Source organism: Macrosteles quadrilineatus, unplaced genomic scaffold (genome assembly GCF_028750875.1).
Source record: "Macrosteles quadrilineatus isolate MER2022 unplaced genomic scaffold, UCM_ALF_1.0 Scaffold_8__2_contigs__length_117827958, whole genome shotgun sequence".
In the NCBI taxonomy this organism is placed as follows: domain Eukaryota; kingdom Metazoa; phylum Arthropoda; class Insecta; order Hemiptera; family Cicadellidae; genus Macrosteles; species Macrosteles quadrilineatus.
In genome coordinates, this window is record NW_026542601.1 from 88,830,324 (window position 1) to 88,847,835 (window position 17,512).

At 34.0% G+C, this 17,512-nt stretch overlaps 1 protein-coding gene across 1 annotated transcript; it reads left to right on the plus strand.

Moving 5' to 3' along the window:
* Nucleotides 1-200: 200 nt before the first annotated feature.
* LOC129001000 (uncharacterized) lies at nucleotides 201-16,978 on the plus strand. The gene is made up of 7 exons (XM_054428122.1): nucleotides 201-541; nucleotides 3,473-3,681; nucleotides 8,236-8,410; nucleotides 9,117-9,200; nucleotides 11,119-11,287; nucleotides 13,206-13,349; nucleotides 16,020-16,978. Exons 1-7 carry the CDS (start codon nucleotides 515-517, stop codon nucleotides 16,466-16,468), a joined length of 1,257 nt encoding a protein of 418 aa, XP_054284097.1. The 5' UTR covers nucleotides 201-514; the 3' UTR covers nucleotides 16,469-16,978.
* Nucleotides 16,979-17,512: the final 534 nt, after the last annotated feature.

Here is a 17,512-nt window from a genome sequence, read left to right on the forward strand (position 1 = left end):
GTAAAGAAATTATAGGGGAAATTTCAGCAACTTATGAAATCCCCCACTACATCACTCCACTCGTCTAGGAAAATCCTTGAAGATGCTGTAACCGTGTGGTACGTCAGAAATGAAACAGGACGTCTGCTTAGTGCTTCTCTCGATTAGTCCATTTAGATTATTTTGACACGTCATTTTATTTCCTACTGATAACAGTTTGTTTGATGAGTTATCATTTATTTAAAAGATATCTAGTGTAGTTTAGTTGTGGTCTTGTTTTGTGTGCCCCATTACTTACTGCTGAAATTTAATATTAATTTAACTGTTGATCGATCCACAAAGTTATTAACCTAAAGAAAGAAACATTTTTTTTCGTTATCAAGTATTGGTACCTTAATAGAGTTTTTCTGCCTACGTTAAGAATTATTTGTTATATATTATATAACAATACAATTTGAATGTTTTCCATGTTAGAGTTCAAGAATAGGGTGTAACCTTTAGCGCAGGCAAGGTTTTACTTAGGAGATAACTGAAAATGTCTAAAGCTCTTGGAAATTGTGAAGTAAGTACCCTTCAATTTGCTTATATTATATTATTTGCTTAGTTATACAAATTTACTTTTAGGCACGTTGTGTAACTATATCTTGGTCAACTGCATAGAAAATAGGCCTAATACTACCTAACTTAACTTGGCAAATCTTTGATAGGCCTATCTGACTCTATCATTATTTTCAATCATAAAAGTATGGATTCAATCAATCACTTAACTTAGCTCATCCGAATACCAAACTTGTACTGTATATATTGATTGTAACAATAAATTACAATGGAGTCGGATATCAAATGTTTCGGCTGCACTTTAACTTACTTTGGGCCCTACACTCATTCGAATGAAAATATCGATCAATCGATTGTTTCATTCGATATATATCGTTTGGTTAGTTAGGTAAGGTTAAGACAGGACAAAGTGGGGGCTTCCTTGCACAGATTATAATACAGAAAGCCTTACTTTGGCGCACACCAGGATTCCAACCCAACAACACAAAACATCGTGCTTTTATAAAGCACGTAATCCGTGTACGCTTGAAAATAAGTTGGCATCACTTAAAGATATTACGACTACAATCAGCTGGTGCCCATGCATTCCTGACGATGCGTAACACACTTTTTTCCGCTGTCCACGATGGGATATGCTCCACCAGGAGACCGTTCAACATCTTGTGGTGCTGTCGATTGAATCGATTTGTGAGACCTTGCTGAAGGGTGAGGACAACTGGGACTGCTGGTCGCACTTTGTCTGGAATGTCCTTCAAGCTAAAAAAAACGATCTAGATCAGATGACAGTCTAGATTTTGTAAGAAATGAACAGGTAGACACGGCATAAGCCCCTCGGGCGTAGGCAAACTCGGCCTAGTTCTGATGAAGTGCGACAAGTGTTCCCAGGCTAGTGTTAGAAGAGTAGAGGAGGTTTTTAGTGGGTAGTCTCTGGGCCTTAAGCCCATTGGAGTCCCACACTACAGGCTAGCCACCTGTGTGCATAAATGCATTTTCCCACCTCTCCCTAAAAAAAAATCTGCTGGTGCAGCATTTTCTAGGGATCCTAGACGTCCTTTTTTTGGGTAGGCTACATAGGAGGATTTTTGACAAAACCTTAAAATGTCCAGGATTTAGACTAAAAATAAATAAATAAAATTATTCCTGAACACATAGTAAGTTAGGCCTAGTATTAGTAACTGGCTCTAATCATCAATCGCCCAGGATGAGAATGAAATTGGAAACTAACTTAAATTAAAATATTGTGTTAGGTGTAATGATACATTATACCTATTTAGAAGTTTTGTTTGCTTTTTGGATCAAATTTTTTGTTAAGCTTAAGACTGTTGGCAAAATTAACCCCAGCTCTCTCTCTGTCTCTGCTCTCCACCACCCAGATGGTAAAATTGGCAAAACATATTTCTAAGCCAGTAACTTAATTTGATATTAGGCCTAAGTGAGGGGGGATCCAGTAATCCAGACAAACGTTCTGGAGTTAAAAGCCTAAGTTGCAAATTTTTTTTAATAGCATTGTTAACATAAGCCTCATGCCTGAATGAAAATCAAAAGCAAATATTTTAGTGATAGGCCTAGTAAAGAATTGGTTAGAAAATCAAAAATTCTTGTTTACAATGTTTAAAACTTACAATATAGGTTATGTTTTTAGGAATTGTCAGACAATATTCAGTTGAAAAAAATCCAAAATGCTGAAAGTTGTAGGGTAGTACCTAGGCCGATCTTAAATAGTCTAAAAACTGTTTTAAAAAGCCCTTAAAACGCATAAAAGTAATTCTAAATTTTAAAAAAATGTAGATGACCCCCTCCCCCCCTCCAAGGTAAGTTCCGCGAGTTAGAGAGGTAATTGTCCTCTTTTTTGATGGAGGGTCTCTGGGAACCCTTGGAAGCGTTTCCCATTTAGTTCAATATTTAGATTTAACATACCGGTAATCTAAAAACGTGTTGTGTGTTTGAAAGACTAATTATTTATATGATTTATAATAACTGTAGGAAAAATATTATGTGTAACACGAACGTGCAAACAGCATTAGTTACACAAATAACTATTTCAAATCAAAAATCTATTTTCCTTCCTGTTATATGTAAATAAGCTATGCAATATTTAAACAAATGCAATAACTAGTTTTGGGACTTTAACTGGTTGGGTAACTGAGTGGTTATAGTACTCACCTAACAATCAAAAGGTTGCCGGTTCAATCCTGAGCAAAGTCAGTCTTTTTGATAGTTCAAATCTGAACGCAGCTGTTCCTGACCATTGTGCTTTAAATAAATGATCCTGGCTAAAAAACGGGTACTATGTAAGAAAGTTACACAGATCATCTCACTCCATTCTACACCCACCCATCATTCGCATTCAGAATTAAATACGCACCTAGGTGTTACGAGTTTGAAGTTCAAGTGCATTTGTAGCATAATTTGCCTGGAAACAGCCAAATAACTAAACAAATAATACTCCTTAGAAATCAAAGAGTTAAAATCTTCTCCTACCACTGCATTGAAATTATCACATTGGGCCACACTTGTAAACAGTATGCAAATGAGCTCATATCTGCTTTTTTCAATTGCTCACTTAATCAGCTGATTTCACTGTTGGCATTTCTAAAAAAGGTACCTACTTAACCTAAAAAAGCAAACATAGGCTGTTTATGCTAATCTGACAGGAAGAAATCTTGTGTTTATTACAAGCACTAAAAATCATTGCCGCTCTCAAAACGTATGGCCGCACTCAGCTAAATCTTTTTGCGGCCATCTACAGTGGCAATGAGGTATTTTGTGCTCTTAATACACAAATAGCTATTTCCGTTTTGTTTAGCTAATCAGACACCAGACACACACACACACACAGACAAGCACATACAAGCTTATTTAGTTTCTGGCTAGGTATCACTTTTATATACAGGAAATGGTTGGCTTAGGCCTATATTTATTCTTTTGATGCTAGGGATGTGGCTGCACGTGCCACCGTTGTGGTGACTCAGCCAACCTTCATCTTCATGTAGAGATAGAGAACCTCAAGCAGCGGTTATTGGAACGGGAACATCACATTGTCAAGATGGAGACAAACTTCCTAAAGGAAGCGGAGAAGTTTCCCAATGGCGAGATGGCTGCTTTGACGGACGAACTTCTTGTATGGCAGGACAAATACTCAAGGTAGGTACTCTTTTTCTTAAGACAAATTATTTTAATACATCTGTTGATAAGCCTATAGAAGTAATCCCCTAACCATCCAAACAAAATGGGGGTTGAACGGCTCATTAGATATTATCTGATCAGTAAGGTTAAGTGTAACAAAAAGCACAAGCGCCAAGCTTTTTAGGATTTTTTTGTGAAGATATCAGGCTTACCTGGTTGGGGACGATTCCAAACTGGCACAAGAAACACAAAACATTACAATTCACTGTCGCTGACAGAATTTTCAATCATACATGGTTGTATACGTAGTTTTTTGTTGAAAATCCAGTTAGGAATGGTAAAATATTGTAGTCCTAACTTTTGTATTCTGATGTTGATTTTTTCTAATGTAAAATAATTCCCAACTGAAGACGGGAATCAGGCCAGGGGAAAGAAGTGGTTGGCTGAGCCCACGGCCATGAATCTCTTTACTAATCTTCCTTTCATGAGAACCATGACAGTCTTCTCTTTGGGGAACGTCATCTTCCGTTCTTCCCAGTGGCGGCTGGTCCATAAGGACTCTGGGGCAGAGTCCTCCCATTTTCAACAAAATAGTAAAAAAAAAAAAATAATAACATACTTAATAATAATTTGTAATCCTACATTCAATGTACATAAATGTCAGTTGGGTCAATGTTCTTAGGACGGGTAGTAGAGGACGCTACATGTTTTTGCAACAGGTAGTACGCCGGGACGCAGTAGGTATGAGTCCAAACTCCTATATAAACTGCATGGAAATATTCGACCAATCACAGCGCTGCATCAGGCTCTAATGCAACAGATATAGGGCGCAACCTCGGGCGTGCGCCCTTCGCTTCGACATGACTCATGAGCGTCAGATCGGCCATTTTTAATCTGAATGCACCATTTTCTCAGAACTTTCAATCATTATGTTCTTTTCCTTAAACTTCATACACTTGGCGATAAATCTCTATCGATTTTAAGTTTACTGCCAACACAAACCTTATCACTGACAGCACCTCTTAACTGGCGGTATTTTTAATCGCAGCGCTTATCTTAAGTTGAAATTGTGAAAAAAATGGGCAGTGCGAGAATGCTCCAATTGTCACGGCTGGATGCCGACTGAGTTGCCGAGTACGCACGCACCAAAATGTATGAGATCGGCGCGCGCCTAGCGGCGTCATAACGAAACGTTCTTTACTTTCTGGATAGCCTGAGTAGAATCCATTTTGAGGTATGGCATTACCTTATGGGGAAATTCAACAAATAGTAAAATAGTATATTTCATTACTAGGACCGAAAGCGGCATTTTCCGACGCGCGCTCAAGTTTCATGTGTGAGGCAAAGCCGAACACAGGAAAACCAAATTTCGCGTGCGAGGCAAAGCCGAGCAGGTGAGAGTTATTTTCACGTAGGAGGCGAAGCCGAGGACGGGAATAATGGAGCAAGTGTCGGAAAAAAGCTTTTGGTACGAGTTATGAACGATACTTTTCATCACGACGGAAAAATACACACATTCCGAATAACATATCGCAGTAGGATTAAAATAGTTTTAGACCACTCTTTATCATTGAAAATAACACTTCACAACTTACGTGTATGGTTTCATAATTGTAGATTATTTAGATAAATAATGTATTAATAAATACTTCGTCACGTTAATTAACTTAACATTTTGTGATTTGTACCAGTGTCTAAGCTTTCTGTATTCCTCTTCTTATCCTTCCCGTGATTTATACGGTGAAATATGATAAGTTAAGTTGTTTCCATCAAATCTTCAGTAATGTTAGACATACTTTGAGCAATTCCAAACATGCATTATGTTAAAAAAACAGCAAAACAAGCCGTTTCTGTAGATTTAGATTGAGCAACAATAAAAACAGCTGTTTCAAATCATTAAATTAAACCGTAACAAAACACTAGCGCACGTAGTGAATAAATGGAGAACTAATTGAGAGCGAGGGAAAGTAAATTTAGAGCGAGGGAAAATCAGCTGATCGATTTTCCCTCGCCCTAAATTAGAGCTTGGGAAACAGCTACTTTCATTGATGTCAGCTGTTATCGAAAATAGTTACTTTCGTAACGGAGTGATGAAAATATATTTTCAATGCAAAAAAGATTCATTAGAAATATGGCAAACGCTAAATTTAGAGCTTCCTGTAAAAAACATTTCAAAAATCAGTCCATATTAACTTTTCCCAGTCTGTTTATTTATGAAAGCAAAAAAAAAAAAAAAATTTAATTAGGCCCTATGTCCATGAAATTAAGAAAATTTTTTAAAAGTTCTTATTAAAAAATAAATCACTAGAAACAAGAACCTTTACAGTTACCCAATCCATCGGACAACAAAATTTGAAAAATGTCCTTTTTATACAGGTTTAAAGCTGTACAACCATTTGCCGAATAAATTTAAACAATTGGCAGTAAATGTTTTTAAAGTTAGAATTAAAGAAATTCAACTGGATAAAGTTTATTATTCCATCCCAGACTTTTTAGCAGACACCTCCTTGGGTTAGTCATTGTACATTTTTGTTGTTATTGTAATTTGTTTTGTATATAAATGTTTTTTCGCATTGTATTTTATTAAAAAGATTTATGTAATTGACGAGACACCAGTTACTGATATAAGCACCTAATGTAACGTTAATAATTTGTGTCAATAAATAGATTTGATTTTTTGATTTTGATTTAACTTCAAAATTTATTTGTTGTATTTTAAAAAATCATGTTAATAAACCTTATTGATGCTTTAAACCACATTTCTTTTACATATACATATTAAATAAAACAGGTAATCTGATGGTAAGTGATAGGTGTGAAACAAGGTTTTGTCACACACGATTAAAAGAACGCTGTGACGTGAGATTTGAACACTGTACCCAGGAAAAAACTAAGAATAAGGGATTGAACTCTGTATTTTCAAATATTAATAATAATATTTCTTAAATCCCATTTGCCCTGAGATAAGAATCTAATGTATAAACAAATTATATAACGCAATTAAATAAACTAATGTTACAGTACAGTGAAAATAACTGCCATTGGAAATCTTGCCATGCAATGATGCAATACTTTTAAGTGATAAAATATGAACAGACAGGGTTTAGGGGAAAACAATTATATATTTTGGAAAGAATCTAAGATATAACAAGATCTGAGTAGTTAGTATTTAAATAGTTTGTTATTATTAGTCAAATGGCAAATTCTTGAGCTAAAATACAAAAATATACCAAAATACCAAAATACCAAAATATTCATTTCTACATGACATTTTAGCAAACCAAATTTAATTTAAGTCTTGTGAAATAATTTTCAAACATTTGTGTATGATTTAAATTTCCAAGCTACACATTAATCATACGGTACAGCAATTATAACCCTGTGGTGTATGATTATTACCAACCTTATTATTTTTTGTTGACCTTGACATTCCTGTTGTGTTTATGCAGACTGGTTCTCACCTTCAGTTTAATGATGAGTCAGTAGTTCATATCAGTAGCTTTCATCTCACAGTCTATTCACCTCATTGTTACAATTCTTTCTTTTGTCATAAAAATACTGCTAATCAGCTGTTGGCAGAGCCAAATAAAATAAATTTAATCAATATCATCTATATAATATCAAAACGTGACAGGTTTTTTTATTTCACGATTCTGAATCAACCACATTTCAAAAAAACGTGCAAAAAAAGTCTAGCAGCCGACGCTAACATTTTACACTAGCTTTTGGTATAATACCATTTGCTGTAACAGCTGTAAACATTAAGCGTGTGTAACACAAATTCAGCATTTGGATAGTAATGACATGCATAGGGTTGACTTATTTATACTATGTGTAATGCTATAGTCATTGATACGTTCATTTAATTGGTAAGAGGATGACAGACTATTTAAATATACATAGTAAAATTGTAGATGTTCTAATTTATTTTTTAGATCAGTCTATGAAATTGTAAGTATGTTTTAGTGCAATACCTATAATTTGTTTTAACTAACAGCTAGTTGAATATAAAAATATTCTAATGAACTATCAGGTTAGTTTATTATTCTGTGATTTTGCCATTGATTATAGGAGATGAGAAAGATTCTATAACCACTGTAGTGTTTTCAACTAACTTTTGAGATTTTCATTTGTATTCATGTAGTTAGTTAAAACTATCATTCTAGCTACATTTCCTCAACCTTTGATAGTTTTGCCTTGATGTATTTGAAAAGTCTGGAAAATTATACAGTTAACAAAACTTTGTCATAATACATTCTAAATAGTGGCTCTTTTTTATTTTTTTTGTATATATACAATAGAGAGTTGAATTTGAAACAAATTAGGAACATGGTCAAATGTGTGACCTAAAAATCAATCCCATAACACTACATTTTTAGAAATTTCTCAAATGGTCATCCTAAACTTTAAAAACCGTTTAAAAATAGGATACGCTTTCTGTTTTAGTAACCATCATCAAGAATTATTAAATAAACACTTAACAGATGACAGTGTAGAATGTGTCATAATATCTTAACCTAAAACCTTTTGACGAATTCAATTCACTTTAAGCAAGCCAAAGTGTTTTTGCAGGTTGTACGAATCTCACAAGAGGGTTCAGAAAGTGAATCAGAACCTGGAGGACAAACTGCTGAGGATCGTAGACAAATTTGAAACAGAAAAGAACAGTTTGACCAGTGAAGTTGCCTCTTTGACTCGGAGATTAGTGGACGAGAAGTTCAACATATCTAGGTTACAGGAGGAAAATGTGAGTAAACATTTTTAAATATAACTTTTACGTTTTCAGTTATCTTTGTATTCACATTTTGTCTGTAGTATTTTTAAACGTATCATCTTATTGAATTAGAGTATTAAAGTAATTTAAACACATTTCAATGTACTAGTTAGTACAATTAAGTGAATTTAGTTTTTTTTTTCAGTGACTCGTATATTGACTTTCGAAATGTTGATTTTTCAAACTGAATTTGACATTTAATTTTATTTCTCTAAAACGGTGGATATCCTTTTAAAAAATGTTATTACAACCATGTTATATTGCACAGAAGTAATTCTCTTTCTTTATCATTTAAATTAAATCATCCAAAATGCCACAGAATTCTTTTGCCTTCCGTTTATTGTTGCATCTTCTATGCATGTTTAGGCCACAAAAACTGTAAAAATCTAAATTGTATCATATATCAAAGTGTGTAAATTTGATTTTAGCCTAAGATCCTTTTGGTAAATAATAAATTATTTGTATTGACATAGCTATTGCAACTTATCCGTTTCTTTGAGCTGAATTAAATGATTTATTTTAAAATTGGATAGTACTGTCACAGCATCAGGGATACTTAGCCTATTTCACTTTTCTAAGTGATCTTGGTCAATAGTCATAGACCTAAAGTCTATAATTTTGTTGTTTACATTTTTTTACATAGATGGAAATGTTTTACGTTTTCCTTGTTATCCTTCAGGAGAGGTATCGTAACGACGTCAACCTGGCCATTCAGTTGCTTCAGTGCAAACCCTCAAATTTTGTGTCTCAACGGTATGACTCTGTAAGTAGCCAGTTATATAATTATTTTTATTTAGATTTTATCTAGAAGTTAACTCATGCTTAATCAAAATGACGAACTTAATATTAATTTATACACATTTGGAATTTAAAAATTAATGTACATTTTTTATCGTAGTACAGTTGTTCCTTGATAATCCGACATGTTAGGGGATGGGAGAGTGCCGTATTCTGAAAATATTAGAATTATCAAGACTGGTTTTACCATTACATTTGAACAAGATAATTCATGACCGTTAATTTATAATGCAGTATTAATAACTTTTTTACATGGGACAGTATGAAAACACGATAAAGTTAACAAGTAATAAACTTTAAATGTAATTTTTTTCAAATAGGCTTCACAAAGATATACACAGTGTAGTGTGGGGGAGGAATTCCTTTTGCTGCAGGCTTATTTTGTTTTTGCCCATAAGATAACCAGAGGCACTTCTGACTACCAGAGCTAACTTGATTGTTTTGTTTTTCTTTTGATGATTGTCATGAAGTAGTTTTAACGACAATAAATTATCCATTTCATTTCATTCATAATTATGGTGGACTTCATGGTGTCAGATCATCAAGGGACAACTAAGCACAAGCTTTTTTAATTGCTTTAACCTCAAATATCTATTGTATATTTCAAGTTTTATTATAGTGGTAGAATAAAAGAAATTTTGATTCTCCAAAAGAGGGCTTTAAGAGCTATGACAGGGACACACCCTGATCATTTCAAACCTCTTTTTATAGATCTGCAAATTCAAACTGCAGTAAATTTGTTCATTTATGATCTGATTGTTTATATATTAAAAAACCCTGAATATCTTCAATTTAATAATCACAGTCACAACACTCGTTTTAAAAATACTGCGCTGTTAGAATCCCATCGTCTTAGTAAAACTAGTAATTGCCACATAATTTTATCAATTAAAGTGTATAATTCAGTAAAAAATAATATAAATTTTCATTCAATTAACAAATTTAAGGCTATGTTTTATAATTATCTACTTCAGAACCCTTTTTATAGTCTGGATGATTATTTTAAACTGGGAGAAATTGTCCTTTAGTTTGGTTTTAATTTCAGTTAAGAATGTGAATGGAGTTGAATGTTAATTGTAATATTTGGCCTGTAAGAGTATTTTGTTGTTTATTTTAAGACTTGGTTTGAAAACTGCAAATAGACTTTGTCAATGATATGTAAATGTATCCTTATGGCAAATAAAGATTGATTGATTGATTAAAACTAAATGGGAAGATTTATGATCCATGTGAATGTCAGCTGTGTTCATCTGAATACTTTAAACAATGCATATCCACAACTTTATATGATCCAAATTGTCAAAGATAAAATTACAATTTACAGTAGAACCTCGATAGTTCGACACTTTGTGGACTTAAGGGGTGTCGAACTATCGAAATGTGTTAAGTCTCAATCTCAAGTCAACAATAAATGACAAATTAATGTTTTAGTCAACTTACATCACAATAGTAACCATTAAATATCACTTGACAAAATATTTTGTGATCTTCGATTGTTAACCACTCTGATTTCACTCTGAAAATTTGGAAAGAACTGGTCTCGGTCATTGACCGGCGTACGTGTCAAAACAAAATGTCGATCGCTAATATTTAGAAAAGTAGCCTCAGCCCGTGTCGAACTACAAAGAGTGTCGAACTATTGAAGGTTTACTGTATTTAGTATATTAGAAAAATATTGATCATAAATCAGAGCAAAAGTGTATTTTGGTGCTTATTCGGTTTTCAAAGTTCATGAAGTATGATTTCACCACACCCAAAACAACTGCTTTTTTAACACACCTTTGTTAGGTTTGCACTCTTTTGGAACAATCAGAAAGTAATGTAATGAAAATAGCAATAATGCACCATCTCAAGGTTACATACATGCTGTTGTTCTGTTGTAGTTGCCTCATGATATGCAACAGAAGGTTCGCAACTACATCAGCAGCAAGCGACGGATCTCTGATGGCAACGGCAACATTCCTGCCAAGCCTGAGATGAAGACTATCAAAGTGCCCATCCCTACCTTCCCTCCCACAGCCATGGTCTACTCCGTCAACAAGGGGCCTTCAGGTACACTTCTTAATATTGTCAACCGATATTTCTCGCGTATGTATCATCATACAACCAAATTTTGGATAGTTTACATGGGTAATATCATATTACCATATTATTTATTGTTTTACCTAAAATATGTAATAAAATCAAACTTTCATAATTATTTGCAAATCTACATGTATTAAGCTTTCCAACGACCCATTAAGTAACAAAATCGGTCCAGTAGAAATCTAGATTAAGTTGTACATAGTTTAACAAAAATATATCTAATTCAGTATTTTCTCACCACTATAAATTTGGAGATCACTTATATTATTTCCAATAATTTTTAAATGGAGGGGAAATGGACCAAAGTGGATGTTATATTCTGAAAGAGAATAAAATTTACTACAAATAACTAGCCTACTATGCATTTCTTGAAAATTCTTAATAAAAGCAGCCAAAAGCTGGCTACAATTAGAAACTTGTAAACAGAAATAAAAAAAAAGACAGTTTTTAATGTGTTTTTGTTGTTTTTACTTTTTTACCACAAAGATTTAATAAAATCACACTTTCATTATTATTTGCAAATCTACATGAGTTGGGCTTTCTAATGACCCATTAATTAACAAAATCGCTCTAGTAGAAGTCTAGATTTAGTTGTACAAAGTTTAACAAAAATATCCCTAACTCAATATTTTCTCATTACTATAAATTCAGAGGTTGCTTAGCTTTTTTGTAAATAACTTTTAAATGGTGAGGAAATCGACTAAAGTGGAAGGTGATATTCTGAAAGAGAATAGAATTTCCTACAAATTTATACCATACACTTCTTGGAAACACTCAAAAAAAGGCAGCCAAAAGTCTCGCCCAAATAAAAAGTGTGAAAAACACATGTTTTTTTTTATTTTTCACCATAAATCATAACAAAAACAAACTTTCATAATTATTTGCAAATCTACACGAATTAAGCTTTCCAACGACCCATTAATTAATAAAATCGGTCCAGTAGAACTCTAGATTTAGTTGTAGGCCTACAAAAATTTTCAAAACTGAATTATATATAGAATAGATTGATTTTATCGGTTGTAGCTTATTGTTGCACTCTTGTCAATAGTTTGACTTATTGATAGTATAATATACACTAACACAGTCGTGATAGACTAAATGATCGAACTTACTAAATAGCTGCTTGTTTACTTTAGCGAAATTGAAAACAAGTTGGAAACTTAGTTTGCTTAAAACATATTGCAATATGACAGCAGATAGTCCTTTCAATCCTCGCTCATTTTCCGACCTCGGCTTGGTAAAACTTAAGCTCAGGTCGAAAAGAGACACTTTACGCCGTAATATACGTTATACGTGATGAAATATACTTTTTTAAGTAAGGATCTAAGTTTTTGTTATTTATCAAGCTTTTATATATTTTTTATAAAAACATTCAACTAGTCTAGTAGTCTATAGGCTATGCTTATACTGTGCTAAATGCTGTAGCGATACAGCACAAATTTGTCTTCAACACAAGTGTACAATAGTTATTTGTGTAACTAGTGCACATTGCACCCGTGTTACACATTATATTTTTCCTACAGTTACAATAAAGCATAGAAATAATTAGTCTTTTTGGTGCAGTGTTTCCCAAGCCTTGAACGAAATGGGAAACACTGCACCAGCTGATCGTAGTCGTTATTATCTTTAAATGTTGCCAACATAATTTCAAGCGTACACGTATAACGTTCCTAATAAAAGCCATTGTGTTATACTGTTTTGTGTTGTCTTGTTGAAATACTAGAGTATGTAAAAAAAATGAGTGCGGCAAAAGTAAAAAGAGTGCAACAAAAGTAAATGCAGCAATTAGCCACTTTGAGTGCTATTATCAGTACAAGAAAGCCCGTTTTGTCAGGTAACTGTAGGAAAAGTGTATTGTTATAAATAATACATTTATTTTATACAGAAAAAGAGACATCAGAAGAGAAGCAATGCAAGCAAGGCTCGGTTGACATTGTGTCAGCAGCGATCATGGCCAAGATACTGGAGGAGAGAGAAAAAGAGCGAGCCCACACTAAGCATTGTGAGAGCTGTACCTGCCCAATCATTGGTGAGGAATTTGTCTGAATTTGTCTGTGTCGGTTGCAAATTTTATCGGTTCGGTTTTTATTATTGTTTTTTATTTTATGGGTTTTCGGTTTTGAATATTTAAAATTACCACCGAATTATAATGTATCCTAAGCTACATTAATGATCATTTTCATTGTGTGAGATTGAGGTTAATTGTTGGAGATGTTAGGTTTCTGTTTTACACAGTTATTACAGTTAAAACTTGAGTTTAATTAATATGTTCGAAATATCGTCTAAAATAACAAATCGTCTAGTGGATCAAAAATCAATTTAATTGTAAATAGATAGAATGAGAACCTAGATTTTTGTATACATCTTTCTTCATCAAATAATAACAAACAACTAAACACGGTTACCAAGAAATTATAATATGAATAAATTATATCTTTAACACACCCCCGTACTGTCCATAATACATTTTAGAAAAGAAAGTTTAGTTAAGAGGTCACCATTCCAATGAAAGTTTTAATTTTAAATGGTTACGGAGAAAATTCCAAAATATTGTAAATTTAAAATTCCCATGTTATTTTTATGCAGAATAAGTAAGCTGTTGTGGTCTGCTTGTTTATGAACATATTTTGATCAAATTTGGAAAATGCATTTATTTCATACTAAACTATTAACATTTTACAAAAAACACTTCTTTACCCTCCCTGATGCAGCAAACATAAGTACTTGTTAAACTAATGCTATTTAAATAGGGAATATATGTGATATTTTTAAGGAGACATTTTAATTTTAATCCAATCAGGCAAATGGAAATTCGCTTAGTCTGCAGGTTTGCTGCGTTGGGGGTATTTTTATGTACTCGAGTTGTAAGGGGGTAAAAACGTACTACGAAATAAATGAACGCCAGAACTTACCCGATTTTTAACCACAATAGTCTACTCCTAGGCCTATGTGTTGGCTATAGCTTGGGCTATGGGCCAAAGAACGTAGGCCTATTTTTATTCACAGTGAAGTACACAAACGAATCCACAACTACATATTTATTCATAATAGCACTTCGTTTCACATAATAGAGTTAAACCGACCGATTTTACAGATATTTAATGCCGCCGACGACATAACCCCAAACTGGTGTTTATTTGTTGACGGACGACAGACGAAACTAGACCAGCTCAACAAGTGAATTCGATCGGCTGTTATCTAGTAGTACTAAGGTTCGCCGCTTGAGCGCGTAGGCCTCGAGCGGGCAGGAACGAAGGATTTTACTCAAAGACAGGATTTATTCATTCGTATGCCCTCTTCGAAGTAACTTCGTCGTTACATTCGCCCGTTGTCAACGCTTGCACGATTTGACGATCGTCGATGATTCGTTTACCGAAGATTAGCTATATTAGTTAATCACATTGCTACGATTAACGTTTAAATTTTCGTTTAACATTCGCATTCCCGTTTCCAAATTTGATTTTCAATAACTAAATTTAATAACTTAAATTTCGCCGACTTGATTCTAAACCCGCCAGTTCCTGCCTGCCAGTGACTAGCGGTGATTATCGTTTGGTTTGATTTAAATCAATTAGTTTCAAAATTACAATTTCTACGAATGATTATTACGTACGTTTATTCTAATTAATTCACCGTTTTAATGACCCAAGACTTGTCGTCTGAGTTCTAAACCCTGTCTTTAGCGGGCGAGAGAACCTAGTCTTGGGAGTAGGCTGATTTGAACAATCAGCCACGAATATTAGTATTAAATTTATTTTTAAACGTATCACGATAAATTCTCTGTCCAATTAGGGCCTATATGAATTAGGCCCCGACGACTCTGTAGGAATTGTTTTTACCTTTTATTCGATATTATATTATCTACCACCATCTTTAGCAAGATAGTTTACAGTTTATTACGAGTATTTAAATCACATTGGCTTAAGATTGAATACTCGTTAGCCCTACAGAGTCATTCTAAAAGTTAGGCAAAATTTAACAAAACACGTTCACGAAGGTGAGGATGACATAGCTCCCACTGAGCGTCTGCAGGATTTCCTGAGCGCTTCTAGAGCTCTGAGCCTTCGATTAAATTTTAATAAATTGATCAGTCAAAGCCGTGACAACTTCGTATCGACCCCTGGATTTTTCTCGGCTCCTTCTGAGCACTCCGGGGAAGAAATTTGAGTGTGGCCGGTTCTAGGGTTAGGCCTAGCCTGATTTAGGTGAATACTAGTTTATTCCCCCTCTAGAATTTTGCGTCACAGAGTCTCAGGGAATTCCTTGTAATATTCAGAAGAAGTATTAGGCCTACTTATACAGTAAATTTAAATTAAACTATTACTTTTTGAAGTTATAGACCTTAGGGCTAATGAGGCCCATTCCGATCACCATTTATTTAGACAACTAACAATTGATAAAAACACAAATGAAGTACAAAGACCTCAAAGGGCACACACCTACACATCCAAAAAACACCAACAAATAACCACATAATCATCTCACTCTCCTATTTCAACACATTACTGTACTTCTTGTTAACATATCAAACAAAGATAATTAGTTATTTTTCATTCTGATTAGTAAAGTCAAATGTCTATTTTCTTACTTTTTAAATGTTTTCACGTGCACTGTACTATTATTGTTTAGTACATGAATGTGTTATGTCTGAGTTTAACATGATAACAAATTGTACTTATTGTATTGTTGATGTTTGCAGGTGCGACACAAAATGTAGCGACGCAGACGACAGTACAGATGAGTGACAAGTGTTTGAACACAGGGTCGGACATAGTGATGCGCAGCTCCAGCCCGATGTCTGTGCGGGGGAAGGCGGTGGAGACGAAAAACTGTGACTTTACGACCCTAGCGGCCGAGAGACTCGGCAGACGCAAATGGGAGAGGGAGAACAGTGTGAGGGAGGGAGTGTTGGTAAACTTAGACACGAGTGACGAGAGTGAGGAGACGGACAAACCACGGGGGCCGAGACACTGCTCGGTTAGACTGCAGGCAGGCACTAGTAACATACTGCTGGACAATGTCGTGGACTCTTACACACCAGTGTTGTACAAGAGCAGACCCGACGCACTGGTTCACTCTCCCAGGTCAAGGTCAGGCTCTAGCAACTCCAGCGAGGAGAGACCTCTGCGAACCGAGACCCAGATATAACACATCCACTATCACTTTGTAGTCGTTTTAATTTTCACACTGAAAGAAGGCATTTTAACACTGGGCTTTTTTTCCTCGAATTGGTTATTTGAGAAAAACACAACTGTGGAAAAAAGCCTAAGTGAGTAACTTAAGTTGATTGTCCGCAAATTTCAAGTTCAATGAATAGTTCAATATGCATTGAGGCTATGTGATTTATGCTGGTTCTTTGTTAAATGAAGTATTTAGGATTGATGTTGATTATAGGAAGGGTAGGCTTACCTACATAGTGGGCGAGTCTTCTCAATAGGTAACGCATAAATAAATAAACACACAAAATTGATGTGTGTTTCTCAATCAATTTTGTGTGTATTTTATTTATGTATTACCTATTGAGACCACTATGTAGGTAAGCCTGTTCTTCCTATCCAAAACATAATCAAACCTATTCTGGCCTAGAACCCTTTACCAAAAAAAGAATAATATAAGTACTGTATTTTCTTGGGGAAAGCCAAAAAATAATTAAAAGACAAACTGTGTTTTTTTTAAGTAACAATTTAATATTATAGATGTTAAAGACAAACTGCATTAACACTGTTAATGCAGTTTGTCTGAAATTACACATGCAATGCAGTTTCTCAAATAACCAACTTCACTTAAAATCTTTTTGTGTCTGTTCAATTTATTTTTCAAGCATTTTAAATCTGTTTCTCTTGTTATTTTGGTTTTTATTGGAAAGTTATTTTGGCAATTATTATTCCATTATAGCTACAATAGTTAAAAATGTATTTTTGATATGTCTACTTAGAGTTTTTTGATTGCAGAATCCGAAAATGAAATCAGTTATTATTAGTTATTTCATTGTACACTCACTTAGAAATCTTTCCGACAAAACTTATTACATTTTTGGATTCAGTATGCAAACAACTGTAAGTAGACATATCAAAATTATATGTTTTAACCATTGTAGCTAAACAGAATAATTACCGTTATTTTACTAGAAGATTATTATTATGAAAGACAAAGTCTGAATCATAGTCAGGATTGTGAAATTTGAGTTCAAAC